General features: G+C 36.7%; 2 protein-coding genes across 4 annotated transcripts; both read left to right on the forward strand.

The window, feature by feature from the left end:
* Nucleotides 1–990: 990 nt before the first annotated feature.
* Nucleotides 991–8725, forward strand: LOC127169293 (taste receptor type 1 member 1-like). The gene is made up of 6 exons (XM_051116541.1): nt 991–1169; nt 1297–1594; nt 1713–2465; nt 2696–2908; nt 7179–7299; nt 7791–8725. Exons 1-6 carry the CDS (start codon nt 991–993, stop codon nt 8723–8725), a joined length of 2499 nt encoding a protein of 832 aa, XP_050972498.1.
* Nucleotides 8726–12274: 3549 nt separating this feature from the next.
* On the forward strand, nt 12275–24048 carry rad21l1 (RAD21 cohesin complex component like 1). 3 transcript variants are annotated; one of them, XM_051116545.1, is made up of 14 exons: nt 12275–12321; nt 12878–13038; nt 13166–13295; nt 13380–13479; nt 13573–13676; nt 13766–13861; nt 13960–14064; nt 15124–15246; nt 16999–17228; nt 17355–17451; nt 18882–19030; nt 19170–19274; nt 22404–22478; nt 23328–24048. In XM_051116545.1, the coding sequence occupies exons 2-14, from the start codon at nt 12895–12897 to the stop codon at nt 23514–23516; spliced, it is 1647 nt and encodes a 548-aa protein (XP_050972502.1). In that variant the 5' UTR covers nt 12275–12321; nt 12878–12894; the 3' UTR covers nt 23517–24048. The 3 variants fall into 3 exon arrangements, with proteins under 3 accessions (XP_050972502.1, XP_050972500.1, XP_050972501.1); XM_051116543.1 differs by lacking the exon at nt 12275–12321 and adding an exon at nt 12515–12716; XM_051116544.1 differs by lacking the exon at nt 12275–12321 and adding an exon at nt 12710–12802.
* Nucleotides 24049–24386: the final 338 nt, after the last annotated feature.

Genomic DNA, 24386 nt, shown 5'->3' on the forward strand with positions numbered 1-24386 from the left:
TTGTCCCTACACACCAACAGCCAACAGGAACTGTGCCAATGTGAGATCACTCAAGCCTGATTGCTCAGCCCCCTGACTCGATCGAAAACGATCTTTGAGCAAAGCAGGTCAAAACTCTTGAAGTGAGAGCAGTCTGTCTTAGTTGACACACCTTTTTTGTCTGAAGCGTGCAGGGGTGCCCAGCAGGAGCCACACTCTTGGCATAAGATTTGCACGATGCCACTGAAATTTGCGCCTAAGAAATTTGCTCTCTGATTTGCTGATTGCCACAGAGGAGAAGCAATGAGGAGCTGATGTAATTATTTTGGAGTATGCTAGGATGTGGCATAGGTGGTTGAATGTGACACGTGTGCAGTGACATATAGATTAATGTGAAATATGTAAAACATTTAAATGTATGCAGGAACTGGCTTAGGCAAATTTAAAAATGTAAAATATATGACAACAGCATGTTGCTATTTTTTCCCTAGTCCATTTAGAATCTATAAATTTTGTATTGACTGGTTTTTAGTCTCCAGAAAGAGCATTAACAGTTTTGAATACTCAAAAAAAAAAAAAAAAAAAAAAAAAAAAAAAAGGATGAAACCATATCAGTATTCACCTCAACAAATGCTGCATAAAATCTTATATACATATACATCACAAAGTAATCACAGCTTATTTGTTTAACCATCCCTAATCTGGAAAACCCTTATGATTCTAATCCAACTGTAAAACCCTGCTGAGAGTTCATAAGGTTTCACAAGAGTTTGATTTATAAAATTAAACATTTGTGCAATTTCTATGTAAAGAGACATTCGTGGTGTAATGCTCTATTTAAAAATGATTGACAAGCCTTATGAGTTAGATATGGAAATGGACATTTGAATCACTGAATATAGTGGTTTAAGCAAATCGAAATGTGTTTTAAGAAAATTAAGTCTTGAATATAAGCCTGGCATTAGCCATAAGCACACAGTCTGTTTCATGACCAACGGTCTATCTTGAACCATGCTTCTCAGTAGCATTTACATTTTGCTTGTGGGTTTTACTAATTCTTTCTTTTTCAAAATTTCTTCAACATCAGAATTCAGCTTGGAGGGAGATTACTTATTGGGTGGCCTTTTCCCTTTACATGAAATTGAACATGAAACAACCCTGTTTTCCGCAGAGACCACCGAATGTTTCAGGTAAGCGAGGACCTTTTACCAGTCTAGGATTATGAGTGTACAGTCATTTAAATCAAAGCAGCATTTTCTCATTGCTAAACTGAATATTTAATAACATGCTATTAACTTCCTCACTGATGTTTTCAAGGCACATTTCCTCAAAATCTGGTTATCAGATGCTGCAGGTAATGAGGTTTGCTGTTGAGGAGATTAATAACTCCACCACTCTTCTGCCTAATGTTTCTCTGGGCTATGAAATTTTTGACTATTGTTCTAATATCAAGAATTTCAATTCAGCCTTAAGTTTCATCTCAAACAATGGCTCAATAAAGCCTAAAGAAAAACTCAACAACTATCAGCCTAAAGTGACTGCTTTAGTAGGACCATATGGAAGCACAAGAACTGTGACTATTGCACCACTGTTCACAATGGACCTTATACCAATGGTAAATTAAGTCTTTATACAGCGTATATAATAAATTGCTTATGAGCTTGCTTCCTACCTTTTGTTCAGGACTACCAAGTTACTACATATATATGTGTGTGTTTCCTTCTCTTTCTAAGGTGAATTATGGAGCTTCTACCTATGCGTTAAGCAATAAACTTCAGTATCCTTCCTTTGTACGAACAATGCCTAGCAACAAAGACCTGATAGAGATGATTATTCACATCATACGATGGTTTGGATGGAACTGGGTTGCCTTTATTGGTAGCCGAGACGATTACAGTTCAGATGGATTAAAGCTGTTTAACAAGTATATAAAAAACACTGGCATTTGTTTGGCCTATCAAGAGGGTCTGAGTCTAAACGCAAACTACAGTCTAGCACTTAAAAAGATTGATAAGCTCAACATCAACGTTATTGTAGTTTTTGCTTTGCCACAATATGCAAGCAAAATTATCAAAGCAGCCATAGTGAGCAACATCCAAGACAAAGTATGGATTGCAAGTAATGCATGGTCTATGAATCAACAGATTCCAAGAGAGCCAGGAATTTGGAAAATTGGCACAATCATTGGCATTGCAGAGGGACTGTTGTCACTACCTGGATTTAACGAATTTGTCTATAAAACCAGAGAAACAACTGATGCTGGCTATAATGATAGTGCTGAGAATGACATCCAAAAGGACAGTAAGACATGTAATCAATTTTGTGATTACTGCTCATTGTTGACTGCAGAGGACATTATAAATGAGAATCCCACACTCTCCTTTTCCATCTATGCTGCCATATATACTATAGCTCATGCGTTACATAAGGTTCTGCAGTGCAACATGAATGAATGCTACAAAAATACAGTGGCCAAGCCATACATGGTAAGTGAACTCATGTGAAACCATGACAAGTTGAATCAGTATTATTACACATTATATTGTATTATCACTTATATTGCATAATTATGCAATAATTTAATAAAGAGTAAAACAAAAGTAATATTAACTTTATTGATGTTATAGTAATTTAACATTCATATAATATAATATTAATAATATAGTTGTGTATTTATACATTTGTCTTTTTTATTTCTTTACACGCCTCACAACAGCTTCTGGGAGAAATAAAAAATTTGGATTTTATACTCAATGGCCGTCAGGTGAAATTCGATAATAATTATGATCCATCTATCAGTTATGCAGTTGTGCTCTGGCGCACTGATTTGAATCCTCCACAGTTTGAGATGGTGGGCACATATGAGAAACATCCAGAAATTACTTTTACCATTGACAATTCTCTTCTTCCCTGGAATAACAAGGGTTCAGTAAGTTTTTTGAGCCTTTATCTAAACATTTAGCTTTGTAGACTACAGTTTTCTCCATTAATTCTATGTTTTGCCAAATGAAAGTTAACTAACAGACTTCTAGCAAAACAATTTATTGTCATGATGATTGAGAAATGAGGTTTGCTGTTGAGGAGATTAAAGCAGTCATGAACTGCCTTATATTATTTGGTACTGTTCTCTGAGGTGCCCTTATAATGTTATCATGATTTTAAGTAATAATGTTTTTGACCCCTGATTTGACCCCCTTTTATGACGATTATAGACTTTGAAGTAAACACCCACTGCATGATTGGCTAACAGTTGTGTATGTTTGACAGCCTACATCCTTCACAGATGAACACTGCTATAATTTAGGTTTAAAAAATGCATACTTAGTACAAATGATCTGTTATAACAGACAAAGCAATAGTGACCACTTAAAGGAGAAGTCCACTTCCAGAACAAAAATTTACAGATAATGTACTCACCCCCTTGTCATCCAAGATGTTCATGTTTTCCTTTCGTCAGTCGTAAAGAAATTATGTTTTTGGAAGAAAATATTTTTAGAGTTTTCTCCATATAATGGACCGCTATGGTGCCCCGAATTTGAACTTCCAAAATGCAGTTTAAATGCAGCTTTAAACAATCCCAAATGTGGTTGTAAATGATCCCAGCTGAGGAAGAAGGGTCTTATCTAGCAAAACGATCGGCTATTTTTATAAAAAAAATATATAAAATATAAAAATATTTAAATAGTTTTTAATCTCAAACGCTCATCTTGTCTTGCTCTGCCTAAACTATGTGTATTCTGGTTCAAGACAGTTAGGATATGTTGAAAAACTCTGATCGTATTTTCTCCCTCAACTTCAAGAATCATTTTAAAATCATCCTACATCACTGCAGAAGTACAGACCCAGTCTTTGCAAAGTGAACATGCAAAGAAGATCAAACACCCTTAACAAAAAAGGTAAAACAGTGATATAGGGAGAACATGATTCTGGAAGTGGACTTCTCCTTTAATAACAAAGGTCACACTTGAAATTACTGTCGGGGCCAATGTAGTCTGCACAGCATTGTCTTTCAGTTTTAATCTTTCTGAAAATCCTGTCGAATTGTGCGTAGTTTGTAGATGACTAATTCAAGGTTCCTCAGGTGGCAGCCTTGCTTGTTGTTGACCATGGCTTTGGGGATAGATTCTGTAATTGACTTTAGATCCTGATCGTACAGCCAGCGATAGCGGCCCTCCCTCAGGAAGGACATTATAGATTGCTTGGTTCAAGAACTTGCAGGGTCATAACGGGGTTGTGCTTGGCTCCTAACCCTGCCTAGCTTATAATTACCATGCACACCAAAGTGTGCGTCCCTTTGTTTCAGTTGGGACTCAGCAATCTCCAGGTCTTCTTTTGCTTTCCACTTTCTGCCTATCTGCACCATGATGCCTGTCAATGCCAGGCTTGACTCCCAAATAGAGTAGTGCCTCTCTGGTGTGAGAAACCTTGAACTCCTTATTGAGGATGCTGAATGGGAGCTGGAGTGCATTTCTCTTTTCATAGAGTACTACGCTGCGTGGCAATCCCAATCACCTGCGGAGATAGCTACTGACCTTCTTTTCCATGGTCTCCACTGTTGACCTAATACATCAGCAGAAGCCAGAGAACTTGAAGTAAAATGCCATGTTGGTATATCAAGGCCTTTAATCGGACTAGTAAGCCAGACTTCTCGACTGTGGTGTGCCAAGATTCAAGTTCCCTGATGGTGGATAATTGGCCGTTGCATCCCTGAGGCTTCACTCAAAGACCTTGGCAAGGCTCCTAACAGACTTCTTGGTGATGGATGGGATTACAATCCCACCCACCTGGAATCAAAACTTGTCCATCACTTTCCCCTTTTCCTCACCATGGACCTGGACTTGGCAGACTTGAAACTCATCCTAATGGGCTACTTCCTCCTTGGAACAAGTCAGATGTCTCACTTCCTTACTGTCTCTCTCTGCCACCTTTTGTATCAGTCTGTTTTGCATCGTAATGAGTTTCTTCCGAAAGCTTCCTAGAGCTCAATGAGTGATAGTTTCTGATCTTCAGTTTCTACTTTGAACTGTCTTGCCAAAGCTTGAAGCTCTTGTTGCAGCTGGTAGATTTCATCTGCCTTTTGGTTCATGGTGTTCTTTGATCTGCTGGTCTTGCACAAAACTGACAGTGATGGTGGTCCCTGTGGTTTCCTGTGGTGGTAATGTTTCTTGCAGTATGCTCTTCAAATTGGCATCATACTCTATGCTGGCTTGCTGCAGACCACTCGATCTGATGCTGCTGAAATGCTCTGCCTGAAGCAGAATAGTTTTATGCTTGGAGGTTCTGGGCACTCTGGGGTGTCTTCAGGCAAGTGTCATCCTGTGTCTCACTAGAATATACATTTCATCTTGGTCTAATAGATTTTAAGGCTGCACTGATTCCTGCAGGCCTTGCTGCAAATGTTCCTTGCAATTGCAGTTATTGCTAATCTGTTTGCCAAGGTCATCACTGTTGGGACTGTGCTAGTGCGGCATGCATCCTCCACCCTCTCAGAATTTCCAAGGTTTATGACTCTGTGGGTGAATCTGTAGCTTTATGAGGTCCCTTTTCTTGGAATATGCAAGTTGGGCTACTACTCTTTCCTGCTTCAATTGCTGTTTGTCAGCTGACCTCCAGTCGTCACCAATCTATTCTCAGTTGTCAACCAGTCTATTCCTGGCTGTCATTGGCTGAGCCAGTATAAATGCTTAAAAGATACATCATAGGATGCACTGAGACACATGATCAGTAATGTTTCTGTGGTCATTGGGTGTTTCAGGTCTTTTAACATCATACACCCTCACCTAGGTGACCCAGCCAGAGTTGATCAGACCCTGTCCCAGTAGCACTGGGCCACGGATCAGCCATCTGAAAGCCCTTACAATCATATAGCAACCATAAAGAAGGAGCCCTAGCATTCTGTGGAAATAACATATGGCTGGAGCTCCAGTGTGTTTAATTGAAGGAGGTTTTTCCTACCATTGCTGTGCTGATGACGTACAGTTCTATCTTTCATTTCTACCAGATGACCCAACGGTAACTGCAAGGATCTCAGGCTTTCTGGCGGTCATCTCGGCATGGATGAAAAATCATAACTTGCAGCTCAACCTGGTAAAGACTGAGCTTCTCGTCTTTTCTGCCACTCTGTGACTCTACAGCTTGGTTTCACCATCCAGCTAGGTTCATCAACAATAACCCCATCAAGTTCAGTCAGAAATCTTGGAGTAATCTTTGATGACCAGTTGACCTTCAAGGACCATACTGCAAAGCAGCTCTGTCATGCAGGTTTTTGTTGCACAACATCAGAAAGATCAGACCTTTCCTAACAGAACATGCTGCACAATTTCTTGTCCAGGTCCTTGTCATTTCTTGTCTCCATCACTATACTGGGGCATTAGGACCCACCCAGACCGCAGGGTGAGCACCCCCTGCTGGCCTCACTAACACCTCCTCCAGCAGCAGCCTAGTTTTCCCAAGAGGTTTCCCATTCTGGTACTGACCAGGCCCAACCCTGCTAAGCTTCAGTGGGCAACCAGTCTTGGGCTCTAGGGTGATATATCTGCCGACAACTTGTGTCTTACTTGTGTTGATAATACAGTATGAAGTTCTTCAAGTTAGATATCTTTCTTATATGATGGAATTATAACTGCACCTTAAGTGGCACGTGATCCAAAAACCATAATGTCATCGGTGAGCACCCATCACTACACTATTTCTCCTCCCTCTGTGGGTGAAAACAAAATCATCACAACTTTGTTGTAGTGTCCATGTGTGATCAACTCGTAAATATTATCTTTCCAACTTGCACCATACTAATATCACATAGTGGAACTACAAAAATAAAGTATGTCTTCAAACAACCTTTGCAAATAACCCTTTCAGGCAGTATGTCTCCCCCAGTCACAAACACAGGTCATAAAATCTTGTTTTACACAATTGTCTGTCTGTATAAGTATAAGTCTATGAATTTTGCTTGTAAGACCACTTTAATTAATGACTGCGAACAGGAAGAGACTTTCAACCAGTATGACAAAAATGTTTCTGGAAAAAATTACCTGCCTCAACTTTAACAGTTCGAAAGCAAGAGCTAAGAAATTTTTTTGCATTTAAGGCAATAATGTAATTTTTATTGTGTTCACTGATTTTAGTTAAGGGAAATGTGTAAAATCGGTTGAAATAATTGGTAACCTAACTTTAATAACACGTCTTCCCATTCCTTAAAGGTTCCTTTCTCGAACTGCTCTGTTGAGTGCGAGGCGGGATATTCCAGGCAACCTGAAGGTTTTCATAGTTGCTGTTTTATATGTAAAAAGTGCCCGTCTAACAGCTATGTGGATTATTCTCGTAAGTACCTTAGGCAGCAGACAATGACAACTTGGAATTTAAAGAGGTAGTCCACCCAAAAATGGAAATTCTGTCATCATGTACTTCCCATCATGTGATTCTGGACCTGTATGCATTTCTTTTTCTATCTGCAGAACACAAAAGAAGATATTTTGAAGAACGTTAGTTCCAAATAATAATTTCGGTTCCTATTGAATTTTCTATTGTATTTTTATCCATTCAAAGTCAGTGGAAACTTTCTTCAACATATCTTTTTAATGTTCCTCAGAGGAAAGAAAGTAAGAAAGTCATACAGGCCTGGAATGACATGAAGGTGTATAATGGCAGATTTCATTTTTGATGTGGACTATGTCTTTAAGCTTCCTTAGTTCATTCTACTGTACAATAATTTACTGATATTTGAAGAGAAAATATTTCCCACATCAAGTTACAATTATTGCAAAATACAACTAAACATTGATATTATTTTACTATTTTTTACTTTTTTTCAGGGGACCCATATACCTGTTTTCCATGTGCAGAGAGTGAATGGTCTGATGAGGGCAGTACGACATGTAAGACACGCTCTGTTGTCTATCCTGAGTTCACAGAAACCCTCTCTATCATTGTCATGGTTTCTATCGTATGCCTAATTATTCTCCTTATTGCCATATTTTGCCTTTTTGCTTACAACTATGACACACCGGTGGTAAAGTCTGCTGGTGGCAGCATGTGTTTCCTCATGTTGACCAGTTTGATTTTGTCTAGCATAAGTGCGTTCTTTTTCTTTGAAAAACCCACATTTGTATTTTGCCTCCTGAGAAATGCCATATTTGTATTTTTCTTCACTGTCTGTATTTCCTGTTTGACTGTCCGTTCCTTTCAAATTATTTGTGTTTTTAAAATGGCTGCTCAGTTCCCTAAAGTGCACAGCCTTTGGGTTAAACACAATGGCCAGTGGCTCTTCATTGCATTTATGACTTTCATTCATTTTATTTCTTGTGTGATATGGATGACTGTCAGTCCTGTAAAAGCCACTGCAGACTCATGGACTTTTAAAGACCAAACTATGCTCATCTGTGAAATGGGGAATACTATAACGTTTACCATAGTTGTGTTTATAAGTTGGTTTCTTGGTTTCCTGTGTCTCCTGTTTTCTTACATGGGAAGAGATCTGCCGAAAAATTACAATGAGGCCAAATCAATAACTTTTAGTCTCATTTTGTATTATCTGACCTGGATTGCATATTTCACAGCATACCTCACTATCAAAAGCAAATACATTGTCATTTTGAATGCAATGGCCCAGATATCCAGTATAAATGGAATTCTCTTCAGTTACTTTATTCCAAAATCTTACATCATGATCTTCCAACCACAAAAAAACACTCCTGCATACTTTCAAACATCTATTCAGAACTACACTCAAACCATTAGTAGGACCTAGACTCTGACATTAGCATTAGATCCTTCACTATTATGTTACCACTGTCTTAAAGAAACACAAGCACAGAAAACAAGTAGACAAAGAATGGAGATCTATTCTGGGGTTCAACCTGCATTAAGATACTATGTGATTTCTGAGATTTGTACTTGTAACTTACAATAAAGAACATTTTTAAATTCAATAATTAGTGTCAATGTGTAATCCATATAGATTTGTGAAGTATGGATCTTGTATGTTGGATGTTATACTCACTGTCTATTCAAACTGATATATACTGTATATTATAGTTTTATGCAAAAATTTGGAAACCCCTTGCAGAAACTGTGAAAATGTGAATAATTTTAACAAAATAAGAGGGATCATACAAAATGCTTGTTTTATTTAGTACTGTCCTGAGTAAGATATTTTACATAAAAGATGTTTACATATAGCCCACAAGACCAAAAATAGCTGAAATTATTAAAATAACCCCCTTGAAAAGTTTGGTAACCCTTGGTTCTTAAAGGGGTCATCGTATGCCCATTTTCCACAAGTTGATATGATTCTTTAGGGTCTTAATGAAAATTCTATAATATACTTTGGTTAAAAATTCTCAATGGTTGTGTCAAACAACACCCTTTTTACCTTGCCAAAATCAGCTCTGCAAAAATCATCCCATTCTGGTCGCGGCTGCTTTAAATGCAAATGAGCTCTGCTCGCCCCGCCCCTCTCTTCTCTCTGTGGAGTGACGAGCCTGTTTACTTTAGCTGCATTTAGCCACTAAACTTGCTAACTAGCACATTATTAGGAAAGGCGATCACAAAGATTCATAAAAAAACCCTTATACTCACTTCTGCTGTAAGTGAAGCTGGATCATGAATGATTTGCACGAACATAGCAGTGGCGGCTACTGGTCTGTCAAATAGGGGAAGCTCATTTTTGGCCTACATCATAAAATTGTCTATTTATTTAAAAGTAAATTCTGCCCTACATTCCTTTTCAAGAAAACGGTCTGTGACCCTGTCGTACCAACTAGGCGTCTTTTCCAGTGACTTGACCAGTGTCCTCTCAATGGCCAGCAGAGCTAGGCTGCTTAAACGGCCTTGGCCCATTGTGTTTCGGGTGTAGGACTTGAGCCGCTTTAAACTTCTACACCTGCAGATGTAGCTCCAATTGTTGCCACTAATGAGAACAGTTTGTAAAGCTGAGGCATTGCACTGTCCAACTCCATGTCTTTAAGGAACACCAAGTAATCAATGAATGAATGAACGATCTAAAAAAAAATATTAAACTCTGTAAAAGTGAAACAAGGAATGTGGTGTATAATTGTGTGAAATGTATGATTAAAATCAAGCAATTTCGCCAAGCAAATATAAAGAAATAGGTTGCAGCAGTTTTTATTTCGACTGAACTTGAGAAATCCGCGATGGGACTGAGCGCGAATAGCTTCAGCGATTCCTTATAGTACAAAATCGCTGTCAGTCAAAAGGAGATGCAATCTTTCGACAGACCCTCCAATCATCACGCAGAAGCTCGGAGTCCAGGCCAGCCCACTCCTCATTTGCTCCTCATTCACCCCCAGAGACGCTGAGCGTCCGTGGGCGGGACATAATCGCAGCGTTTATCCAATGACCGTCTAGTTTCAAAGCACTGAAAAAAAACGTTCAAAGCAGCCGCATTGAAGTCAATGGACGCTGGGTTTCAACGGGGAAATGCACTGTGACGCTACGGGAATGTATGAGAAGAAAATCAAGTCAGCCGACCTGCTATATCTAACTGATTCTGAACGAACTCGTCTTTGAGATGAACGTTTTCTAACGCATTTTTAGTCAATAAAATGTTAATACAATAGTACATAATTTGACCATTAATTTTGTGACATTATAGGGGAAGCTGAGCTTCCCTTGCAGTCTTAAAGAAATCGCCACTGGAACATAGATATATGCAGATCGGGAGGCGCATTCCCTTCACAAACAAATGTAATCCACTGCATCTTCAGCGGCTCAGATGTCGGGAGTAAATGACGACCACTATGTTCATTATTACATCCAGCAACACAACACCTCAGTCGCTCAATATGAGATATTCTTGTCTAACTTACATCCCTGCTCCGGCATCAAAACATGGAGGTTGGACTGTTACAGCTGATCTGAGGTAAGAGCTCATGTCAGTCAACTATTGTGGAGCGGCCTCTGTGGGTTTGACGCCACACCGACAGGCATCTGAGAATGGCTTGATTTGAAAAAGGGGATTTTATTTTTACAGATTAATTAAAAACCACTGCATGGATTTTTATCATTATAGGGTAGATTTGTCCATACACTGCCAACACACATTAATGTTCAAACAACATGTAAAAGTGAACTTAGCATCTGATGACCCCTTTAATACTGTGTGAGGTTACCTGGATGATCTACAACTGTTTTTTTTGTTTGTTTGTTTGTTTGTTTGTTTTGTGATAGTTGTTCATGAGTCCAGTGTTAGTTCTGAACAGTTAAACTAATCACTGTTCTTCAGAAAAATCATCCAGGTCCTACAGATTCTTTTGCATATTTGAACCCTTTCCAGCAGTGACTGTATGGTTTTGAGATCAATCTTTTCACACTGAGGACAACTGAGGGACTCAACCATTTAAAAATGTTTTCCCAAACATTTGAAGGGGGTTATTTTATCAGGATAGTACTAGATAAAAAAAATAACAGGCATTTTGTATCATCTCTCTTATTTTGTTAAAATTATTCACATTTTCACAGATTCTGCAAGGGGTTCCCAAACATTTGCATATAGCTGTGTATAATTATTATACAGTTTTATACAATTAGTAACAAGTAATTATAGTAATATAGCAACACCACTTGCATTTATTTAAAAAAAAAAAAAGTGCATTCATCTAAAAAACAAAACAAAACAATAATATGATCTCACTGCAGTTTAAAGGTAAAAAAATGATTTTATATTTCTCCAAACTGATCCATGCTCTCAAAACACAGACAAAGAAACAGACTTTTAATTTTTGCAGAACAATTGAGTTAATTGCATAATTATACACTGAATTATTTTCTAACAAGACAGTAGAGTCTGGTTCTTCAAGGGTGAAGGTGTGAAATAAGAAATATCCTGATTCTCCTGTACACTGATTTGAGAAGTTAAGTTCTGCTGTGAAGAAAAGTAACATTAAAAATTCTCACTTAATTTTGTGTAGCCTGTGAAAAATGTTTAACAGCATTATTTTCTCTAGACTCCGAAAGGGGTCTATTATTTATTTATTTATTTATTTATGGACTGATTTCATTAACTTGCTGCGAAAATAAATTGATAAAGTCTATACTAACACGTAATTTTACACACACACACACACACACACACACATATATATGTATGTATATATATATATATATGTATACATAATATATATATATATATATATATATATATATATATATACATATATATATATGTATATATATATATATGTATATATATATATATATATATATATATATATATATATATATATATATGTATATATTATGGGCAGCATTCCACATAAGTAACTAAAGTGCACGTGAAGTGGGCGGGAAATTCATACAGTATTGATGAACGCTGAGCGGCAACAGGTAACGTTAGCCCTGCATTATAAAAATAAAGGATGTCTAGACTTTTATAATTTATTTAGAAACAAATAAAGCTTCAACTTTCGACAAATTTCAAGTATACTGAAATTATGAAACTGCCGAACACGAAAGGCGTGTTTAATTGGCTAGCTTACACATGATGGCGTCGCAAAAAGTAGTGAGCTCCCTACCTAGACAGCGTTCTTAGGCGTCATATGCTCGTTCAGAACGAACAACACGTTTGGTGTCCATCTAGACAGCATTTTGGAGCATCATTCAAACATTTAAATGATGCCTGTTGAGGCGGTCTGGGTCGTTAGCTAGTTTTGAGACACAACCTAATAAACAAACAAACGCTACGTAAGGACTTTGGAGAGACCGCCGGAACAACAAAAAAAGTTAAATGAACAAAAAACAAAATTAAAAAAAAAAAAAAAAAAAACAATTCTTATGTCACCGTGTGAATGAATTTCTATATTTTAATGTACGTTGGTGTTAATAAATGCTAATGAATTCATGTAGTTACATTAGTCTCCAATGACGGTGTGTATTTTCTCAGATACGCCACACATCACAATGTTTTATGCCCAAATCTTCACCTCTAAACGAAGCACATTAGCCAAGATATGGCTTGCAGCCCACTGGGAGAAGAAAATAACCAAAGCACACGTGTTTGAATGTGACCTAGAAACCACCATCCAGGAGATCTTATCCCCCCAGGTAACGTGGTTGATCCATATATTGACACTAAACCAGTTAATTAATGTTGTTAGTGCTCACTAACTTTTGTTTAAATAACCATTTTCTTTCCCTGTGTGTGTGATTTATCTCCATGATTCATTACCAGATTAAAATCGGTCTGCGAACTTCAGGTCACCTTCTTTTAGGAGTTGTCCGGATATACTCTAGGAAAACCAAATACCTTCTTGCAGACTGCAATGATGCACTGATCAAAATTAAAGTGGCTTTCCGGCCAGGTGAACGCAGCTACTGTATGCCAGTGACAACAGAATGAGTGAACACTGAATGAGCATGCGACAATATGTAATGTTTGTTCACAGGACAGACAGATCTGCCTGAGGATGCGATGGAGGCCACGTTAAAAACTATCACTCTGCCAGAGGACTTCACTGACTTTGATTCCCAACTGCCTGATCTCAAGTATCACGTTTATCAACAGCATTTGATCACAGCTCTTCATATTGATTTTTTTGCTGATGTACCTGTTTTTATGACATGTTATGTCTCACCCAGCACCATTGGTGTGGCCGATCACTTTTCTTTGAATCAGTGCCGCACTGAAGATATTACTCTCAAAGAGAGCTTTGAGAACCACTTTCTCACCTTGGAGAGAATAGGTAACACCTCTGAATGATCAACACAACCAAGTATTTTTTACATGAACTATGCATGTTTGTCTGCATTTATATTCTCTGTTTATTCAAAGGTGAGGAAATCCAGTCTTATCAAGGATTGTTTGATCAGAGTTTCAGTGTTCATGGCGACTGTTTTGGTGATGAGGAAATGGCTGTCGACCTCATTGGTACAGTTTATATATCCTGTTTTGAAACTATATCAGCCTCACACTTTAGCCTCTGAGTCTAATATATGTTTTCTTTTCTTTATTTGTGGTCTGTCAAGATATTATAGCAAATACTAATGATGATGCTGTGGTGCCTGATTTCTATGAGGACACTCCTAATGAATTACCAGCTACACCTCCTCCAACTGCTGTCACTGCAGCAGGTAATGATGGTACACTTTTTCTGTATTTGTGTATTACATTATATTTTAGCCTTTAAAACAAATAGACGTGAATTGTTGTTCATGATCTGTTCATATCATTAACAGTTGTTTTTGGTAACATTGAAGGAGAAGTCCACTTCCAGAACAACAGTTCACAAATAATTTACTCACCCCCTTGTCATCCAGGATGTTCATGTCTTTCTGTCTTCAGTCGTAAAGAAATTATGGTTTTTGAGGAAAACATTTCAGGATTTTTCTCCATATAATGGACTTCAATTGTGTCCCCGATTTTGAACTTCCAAAATGTAGTTTAAATGCAGCTTCAAAGGACTCTAAACTACTATAAGACCCTTCTTCCTCGGCTGGGATCATTTAGAACCATTTAAACTACATTTTGGAAGTTCAAAATCGGGGGCACAATTGAAGTCCATTATATGGAGAAAAATCCTGAAATGTTTTCCTCAAAAACCATAATTTCTTTACGACTGAAGACAGAAAGACATGAACATCCTGGATGACAAGGGGGTGAGTACATTATTTGTGAATTGTTGGTCTGGAAGTGGACTTGTGGTAACATTATATTACACACACAACTAAAAAAAAAAGATAAAACAATAACAATGAGAAGGAAAGGCAAAAAATGATTTGCTTTGTCATCTACAACACTTTATGGCTTTAAGGTCTTCTAAAAACAATTAGACATCTTTAATCTGCCATCATACAGTCTTCCGCTAGTCTCACAGTTTTTTAAACTTATTTTCAAAATGAAAAAGACTAAATTTTCAAGGTTAAAAACTTACAGTTGCTTTAATAAAACTATGTTTATAAAATAAAAATAAAATAATATATTTTAAAATACAGAATAAAAATACATTTAGATGTATATTTCCATAAACTTCTTTGGCACTTTGGACATGTAACATTATAAAATTATAAATGGTTATTATCTGATCTCTCATACAGGTGTTCACTAGCAATCTTAATATTATCAGATGTATTATTTGTAATTAAGAATTGGCTTTTGCTTGCAACATTTACCACTGTGTCATTCTCCTAAAGAGCCGGAGTCTGTGAAACCAGAACTTTCCTGTTTAAAGGATCGGAGCAGTCCGGCCTTGACTGAGACCACTTTCTTGGTAAATGCAGAGGAGGGTTTTGCTCTTGCACCGGTTGCTGCCACACGTGAGTTTTAACTGCTCTGGTGAATTATATGAACAGTAGTTTTGGCCTTTGCTTCAAGTTGTTGTACGTTGCTCGCTATTAAACTGTTAAACAGTCAGTTAACCAAAAAAAAAAAGAAAATTCTGTTATCATTTACTCACCATCATGTCATTCCAGACTGTATGAGTCTTACTTTGTTCTGTGGAACATAAAAGAAGATATTTTGAGAATTGTGTTTTTTTTGTCCATATAATGGAAGTCAAAGGTAACTAAACTGTTTTTTTATCAACATTCTTCAAAATATCTTATTTTATGTTCTGCAGAAGAAATTTGTACAGATTTGGAGCAACATCCGGGTAAATAAATAATGACAGAAATGCCTTTTTTGGGTGAATGTTGGGGGTTTAACTTCTCTCATGAAGCCACTTGAGGGTGCTGTTGACAACCAGGAATAAAAATATCCATGTAAATCATGGTAATGAATCAGGTGCTACAGTGTGTACACAGTGCACACTATGTAGATTTTCTGTGTTTAGGAAAACCATAATGGCCTACTTTATTTGCTAAAAGTTGTAATATGCAACCAGAGCATTTCCGCTGACAAATATTAAGACATTTTTGTACAATACTGTATCATAAGTACAACATTTGCTTATTTTTCTATTTTGAGATGACAACTGGACACCACTCACTGAATTAAACATGCAAGAGTCTGAAACTAATTTTCACCAATTAATTGTAGTGTTATATAGTACATACTGCTAAGTAGGCAATATTCTAGTATTCCATTCTGCATCTAGACGTGGTCACAAATTTGCTAACACATCCTAAAACTAACATTTTGCAGCATTTTGAAAATGCAGAAAATTTCATTTAAAATGTTTTAATTGAAAATTAAGGTCTCTTTTGCTCACCAAGCCTGTATTTATTTGATCCAAAGTACAGTAAAAACATAAAAAAAAAATACATATTTTTACTATTTAAAATAATTTGAAAAAAGTTTTTAAAAGTTTTTTTAATAAGTTTTTTTTTTAAGTATAATTTATTCCTGTGATTTCTAAGCTGAACTTTTTGCGTCAGTACTCCAGCCGCATGATCCTTCAGAAATCATTACAATATTCTGATTTGCTGCTCAAGAACATTATTATTATGTCGAAAACAGCTGAGTAGAATTTTCTTCAGGGTTTTTTTTTTTTTTTTCTGAAGGATCATGTGACATTGAAGACTGGAGTAATGATGCTGAAAATTTAACTTTTATCACAGATATATGCAAATAGAAAGGATTTATTTTAAATTGTAAAAAGTAGTTCACAGGATTACTGCTTTTGCTGTATTTTGGATCAAAAAATGCAGGCTTTGTGAGCAGAAGAGACTTTTAAAAGCGTTAAAAATCTTGACTGGTAGTGTTTGTGTGCATCATTTAATTAAAAAGGGCAGAAAATTTGGGGAGACATATCTAACTGCAATTAGTGTTGTTGTTATGAAAGTAAAGTTTTTCATATTCGTAATTTTAATTTCTATAATAATAATAATTGTTGTTATTTTATATGACAACAGCTGTTACAATAGTAATATTTATGCTTGTTTTTTTTTTTTTTTTTTTTTTTGTTTTTTCTTTTACTTCAAATGTTAAACCACAGAGATTTATTTGGGCAAACCACAGCAGGGAAACTTCTCTTTTGAAATGCTTCTCTTCTGGTGACAACAGATTTATAGACGCTCATTACAAACTTGGGAAGATGTGACTAATGCAAAGATTAAATATGTTTTTAGCATCTTCAACAAGGAAAAGAGGCACAAGGAAGCGGAAGCTGGTGATTGACCGGTCAAAGGAACTAACAAACAGTGACATCAGGAATCAACTGGCTGACTGCTCTGACCTTGTAACCCCGTTGGAGATAGCCCCGCCCACTCGGCAGCTCATGGAGTGGAGGGAAAATGGAGGAGTGAGGGAGCTCTTCTCCAGTTTTTGCCTTCCACTCTTACACCCTGACTTAAAGCAGGTAGAACACACATCCGCTGCTGAAGCAGCAGCTGAACTCAGCTGAAGTGCACAGCTGTCATTACACTGTCAGTGTAGCATTAAGCAGTGCATCATGGGAAATATTCCACTCCCTCTGTTCCTCTAGCTGTTTCCTTCTGGCACATCATCTAGGAGACTAGGCTTGGAGGGAGGAGCGAGAGAGCAGACTGACCCCGAGGAGATGAGAGAGCAACCTAGAGAGGGTAACAAATCACACTGCATCAGACACAAGCAGAGTTTATGAAAATCTGGCCCTGTTTCCACTTTGTGTTAAAGGAGAAGTCCACTTCCAGAACAACAGTTTACAAATAATTTACTCACCCCCTTGTCATCCAAGATGTTCATGTCCTTCTGACTTCAGTTTTAAAGAAATTATGGTTTTTGAGGAAAACATTTCAGGATTTTTCTTCATATAATGGACTTCATTGGTGCCCCGATTTTGAACTTCCAAAATGTAGTTTAAATGCAGCTTCAAAGGCTCTAAATGATCCCAGTCAAGTAAGAAGGGTCTTATCTAGCAAAACAATCTGTTATTTTTTCGAAAAATAAAAATTTGTATACTTTTTAAGCACAAAAGCTCATGTAGCACATGCTTTGGAATGCGCATTCTTGAATGATTCTTTCATTTTGAACGGATCTTTAAGGTGACTCGGGAAGAACGAGTCGTCTCGAGGAGTGATTCATTCAGTCGCACATGCGCAACATCCTCTTAGGTTCTGTACAGGAATTAGTTCACCTGTTTCGAGTCTTTGGGTTTTCCGAGTTGTTCGTTCATCTTATGGGGCTGTCACGTGATGAATGAATGACTCAAACCCAAAAACTTGTCAGATAAGAGGTGAGGTGAGCTAATCATAGACTAAACACCCAGGTAAACAATGAATTCATCTTTTCTGTCTCTTATAGCATTATAGTTGTGTCTTGTTTGTAGTGTGATCAACGTTTGTGTAAGCAGTAGATGTGTTAGGGAAGTAACACGTAACATTTTAATTATATTTTGCTAAAATGAATGAAATGACTCGAAAAAAGATTTGTTCATTTTGCTGAACAAGACTCAAAGGTCCGAGTCGGTAAAATGATCCGAACTTCCCATCACTACTACGAATCACGTCTAAGTTCATCGTCTGTGTACTCCAGCTCAAAAAGGTAGAGTATGGTGAAAAACTCCATCTTATTTTCTCCTACAATTTCAGAATCATCTGACATCGTTGTAGCTTTTTGTTTGTAAACAGTGTTTGACTTACTTGCGCTTTGTTAGTCTTTGCACGTTCACTTTGTAAACACTGGGTCTGTAGTTCCGCGTGACCTTTCGACGTGATTCAGTAGTACATAGTGTCGTGCTACACCAGCTTTTGTGCTGAAAAAGTATACAAATTTTTATTTTTCGAAAAAAAAAAAAAAAAAATGACCGATTGTTTCCCTTTAAACTACATTTTGGAAGTTTAAAATTGGGGGCACAATTGAAGTCCATTATATGAAGAAAAATCTTGAATTGTTGTTCTGGAAGTGGACTTTTCCTTTAAGATGCATTTTCAGTTATGTAATAAGTGATGCTACAAAAAAAGTCCAGTTGAATGCAGTTTAGTATTTTAAGCCTTATGTCAAATGATGTGTGTGTTTCTGTGTGAACCTGTAGAGGTCTGGGAGAGCACTGCTCAGCTGGTTCTGGATGACTGGAGTGTGTTGCAAGAGTCTGTTGGTCCAGATCAGCCAGCAGGTGCAGACACTACTGTAGAAGCTTCTGTCACTCATTCAGAACCTCCACCTCCCTGGAACACCACCAGTGTAAGAGCTGCATATTAACTTTAGCCCTCTTTACTGTGTTTATACATGCTTCTGGTCTCATTGTTAGTGATTCACTGGTCCAAGTTTGTAATTTTATAACTAGTCATTTTACAACCATCTCACCCTTTCTCTGTAAAAGGAGGAGAGTGGATTGGAGGTGTCATATCCAGAGCCTCTCTCTGAGATCTCCATGCTTCCCAATCCATCTGGAGAGATGAGGGAAACCCCATTGACACAAACACAGGTAGTGCTAAACACTGAATCACACATAAGATTCTTTTCCACCGAAATTGCCTGGAACAGTTTGTCCCAGAAAAGGGTTTCTGTGGGTCTTAAAAAAGTCTTAAACAGTCTTAAATCACTTTTCCGTGAATTAAGGCCTTGAAAAGGTCTTAAATCAGAGCAGCAAGTCTTAAATTCATATGATCATGGCATTAATTTTTGTGAGGGATTGTTTTCTCATTTGTTTCATTTTAAAGTGAAGTAAAAGCTCAAAATTCATTAAACACTATGCGGTAGATGGCGGTATGTGCTGCTTCATCTGTCAGTCACACAAAGAAGAACTTGCTGTTTTGATTTTTTTTATAGTAATAAAAATCATTTAGTTCAATTAGAGAACAGACAATACTATTAAAACGCAGCTGCTCAATGCAGTGTGCCGAACGACAGTCTCATCACATTTCATTTATCACGTGAAGAGAGAGGTGAGAAAGACAAAACTATGGCGGAAGAGTTTCAAAACTAAATGCAAAAGTGCCTGTTTTAAAATTATTTTTGACTTTGAAAAGCCTGTTAACTTCTGCCATTTGTGGTGATAGTGGAAGTTTCATATTTATTTGGTTCCACAGTATTTGCTGATTTTTATTTAACTGTGTAATTTATTTTTTTGTTTTATATTTCATCAATGTGTATGCAGTGTTTCCAAGCTTTCTTATTCGTTTTTCTAATAAACGTTCTCTGTTTCGTATTTATTTGGTTACACAGTGTTTTGTATACCTATTTAAACTCTGTGTAAATTATTATTTTATATTAGGCACGTAACATGGTGTATTATTATTCATTTTGTTAATAAAGGTTTATGTTAATGCTGCAAATTTGAAAGTGAAAGTAATGTGCATGGCACTTTTACTGAAGGAAAGTGAGGAAAAGAAGGAAAGATCAAATGAAATAAAAACTAACAATTGCTAGACGCTGAATTACTGCAAATTTGAAAGTGAAAGTAAAACTCAAACTATAGAGAACAATGCTGTATTGTTTTCCCTTCAATTTTTATTTATTTTATTTTATTCTTACATTTTCTTTAGTTGGTCTTAAAAAGGTCTTAAAAGGTCTTAAATTTACCCTCATAAAATCTGCAGAAACCCTGCAGAAACTTTTTCCCCCAAACCTGTTGCTGTCTGCGTTCCATCGTGATGTAAAGTACCAGGAAGATTAGGCAAATAGTCTGGTGACGTTGGTGTGTGTGCGTTTCTCAATCCCAAGTACACACATTTAGGACTTGCGTCCTCGATAGTTCAGACTTCACAAGTTCAACTCAGGATTCTGAACTCCTGCGGACGGGACGATGCAAGTCTGGTAATTCTGCAAATAGCAGCGTACTTGATAACGTCAGTCAGCTCGCCTAGGCTACTGGGATTTTCTTTACAATAAGACAAAATATGATATCAAACACTGCCACATTTCGTTTTCATTTAACCTTATTACTACCCACAAAAATGTAGTAACATACATTACAATGAAATGAAATGTTATATAAAACAGTATTGTCTCTTTTCATTTTCATTTTAACATATTAATAGATTAATAGAATAAAGACCAAAAATTACCTGTTAGATTTACCAAAAACGAATGATATCTTATGTTTAACCACTACAGAGACATCAGAGTCAGCGGCAAATGTCAGAAGGACTAGCCGAGTTGAGGTTGCGCTCGTTGGGAAACATGAGCACTAAGCACCCGCTGATCATGTGGAGCTCACGTCTCCGAAATCAGCACAGCACATTTTGAAATAGGCACTGTCTTTATAAATAAACCGCTGATTTGAGATTTAAACAACTACGTTCTCGGCAAAGTACTTTTAAAACTACATTTCATAACACAATAACAGTAATATTTTTAAAAAATTATGTGAATATGTGGTGGTTGAAATACAATGCTGCGTAAACTCAACCAGTTAGCATGTTCAGTGCCCAAGTCCCAACCTCGAAAGTTCTGGACCTTTGAAAAAGTACTACCTCACGAGCAGGGACTTTCTGAGAGTCAAATTTTTATCCTGAACTTTATTTAGATCCTAGTTCCTGTGGTGGAAACACACCGAGTCCCTAGTTCCTGGGGAAACTTCCTGCGGTGGAAACGGGCTATAAATACTGATTATTACATAAATAAGCATTTAAAGGGACAGTTCACACAAAAATGAAAATTCTTTCATTAATTACTCACCCTTGTGTCGTTCCAAACCTGTAAGACCTTCATTCATCTTCAGAACACAAATTAAGATAACTTTGATGAAATCCGAGAGCTTTCTGACCCTGCATAGACAGCAACACAATTACCATGTTTAAGGACCAGAAAGGTAGCAAGGATATTATTCAAATAGTGATTCTACCACAATTTTATGTAGCTACGAGAATACTTTTTGTGTGCAAAGGAAACAAAAATAATGACTTATTCAACAATTTCTTCTCTTCTATGTCTTTGATGCACATTCACGACGCATGCATGTGGTGCTGTTGACGCAAGAGCCAGCATTCTGACGTAGAACCAGGATGCGCTGTGCCTTGTTTTCAGTCAGAAGAACACACATGGGTGCATCGTGGTATTCTCATGAATGAGTGTTAAAGACTGATGCTGAAGAAGAGAAATTGATTAAAGTCATTATTTTTGTTTTCTTTGCGCACAAAAAATATACTCGTAGCTTAATTTGTGTTCCGAAGATGAACAAAGGTCTTACGTGTTTGGAACGACATGATGTTGGGTAGTTAATGACAGAATTTTTATTTTTAGATGAGCTATCCTTTTAAATAAGATAACCACTTAAAATTTTTTTTCTCCGAAGACTTTAAAAAGTATTGTGGTTTCCACAAAAAAATAAGGCAGCACAAATGTTTTCAACATTGATAATAAAGAAATGTTTCTTAAGCATCAAATCATCAGATTTCTGAAGGATCATGTGACACTGAAGACTGGAGTAATGACGCTGAAAATTCAGCTTGGCATCACAATAAATTAGTTTAAAATGTATTCAAATAGAAAACATTTATGTTTAATTGTCATAATATTTCACAATATTACTGTTTTTCCTGTATTTTTGTCTAAGTAAATGACTGATGTGTATGTACCCGCATAACATTTGACCTCTTCCCTTTGTCTGCAGTCTGTTGTGAACACCCAGGATGCAGAGGATAAGAGAATGACCAGTCGGGCACACAACCTCCTCCAGGCCCTCAAAGTAAGAATAATCAGCCACCAAATCCACAGACAGTGTTGATGTTGACCTGGCCTGGCATGTGGAGAATTGAGAGTAAATGTATGGTAGTGAGAGCAGTAGTTTTAAGGGCATAAACTTAGTCTCATTCATTTGACACTCTGCTCACAATGGCAATAGCAGACCATGTTAAAGCACTGTGATATATGGCATATGTTCTATACACTGATATATATTGTAGACACATTTATATTAGATATTATATAGATCAGTGGTTCTGTATATGAAATGTAATTTGTGTAGGATAATGTAGTTTTGACTTCGAGAACTTGTATGGTCCTGGAGACATGATAGTTGTTTGGACAGTATTTACAGTATACACAAACATAACTGTCTGAAAGTGCTAGTTCCAGTCAGTCCAAGTCGATTTTACATAACTTGTGGGTGTTTGGGTTCAACAGTGAAATCTCAAGTGTATTAAATAACAATGTTTAAATGTCAGTATAAAATTACTTGATATGTAACTAACTGTTTTATGGAAAGGCCAAAAGTTATTTTATCCCATACAGAGAAAAAGATGGATATTTTATTTTAGTTTAATTTTTGTGACACATTACTAAATGATGAATATACCTAAATGTAGGCTACTCTAAAATTGGAAATGTATTTTCCTGCCTCTGAAATACATTTAGAAATATATTTGGGTATATGATGGTTGAAACTAAACACAATTTTACTTTCAAAAATATATTTCATGGAACTTAACTGTTTTCAGCATATATTTAGCTTATTTACACATTTAACACACTTTAAATATTTTCACACTTGCAAGTTTTAGGATTTAACTTGTGTTAACTTTCTGTTTCTCTTCAGAGACAAGACTCTTCTCCCAATGCTGAGTACAGTCTTCACGCTTTATGTGAGAGCAGCAGTCGTTCATTCGTGGCAGCCGTATTTTTCTGCTTGCTGGTGCTGAGGAAACAACAAATCCTCAACCTGCACCAGAGCGCCCCATACAGTGACATCATCGCCACACCTGGGCCTCTCTTTTCCTCCTTCTAGAACAGGATGCCATGAGGGAGAGAAAACCTTGAGAGATGTTACAGCTCATTAAAAGGCTTTGCTTTATCAAACACGTTCTTTGTTGAAAGCAAATTCAATGGATTTCTGAAATTTAGACAATGTTACATATTCCAATGGAGACCTGCTAAAAACAGTGAAATGTGTCTGTATAGTACTGTTTCTAGAAAAACAAATATACTCAGCTTTATATGAGCTGGGCTATGGTAGAAAAGTACCGTAGAGCAGCACAAAACACAGGGAACATGTATCAAATGATTATTAATTTGATTGTTTCAGTTTTACCAATTTCATGAACTAAATTAACTAAATCTTTGTTCATTGCTTGAAAACTGACTCAAGCCTGAATAGGTCTTAGTCTTTTTGTCCTACCGTTTAATGTATTGAGTTATGTTCCAAAAACAGTTCTTCTCTGTGTTGATTATTATGATCTGTATGTTCTTTTTTACCAAATCTTTGAAACCATTAAATGTGCAAACCAAATAAATAAATATTCCAAAACTACAGGAAAGGTTTAGTAGATATCCTAGGTACTCTTGTAAAATTAGTAAATGGGGACTAATGCTGTATTGAATTCTGACAAAACTATATATTGCAGTAAGTATTTCAAGATAAAGATTTACTGGAATTTACCTTGGAATTTACCTTATAATGGATTTACCTTGCACTCCATTATAAGGTTTGCCCACACAATAAACGCCACAGAGCTTTTATCATAAAACTTTGATTTTGAAAGATATGGTGTAACAACTAATATTTACATGCATTTTATGCAAGTAGTCTGATACACTGGTATAAAAATAAATGATTTGCATTACAGGCTATCAGAATGACATATTTGATTGTTTTTCT

This window comes from Labeo rohita, chromosome 8 (genome assembly GCF_022985175.1).
Source record: "Labeo rohita strain BAU-BD-2019 chromosome 8, IGBB_LRoh.1.0, whole genome shotgun sequence".
NCBI classification, from domain to species: domain Eukaryota; kingdom Metazoa; phylum Chordata; class Actinopteri; order Cypriniformes; family Cyprinidae; genus Labeo; species Labeo rohita.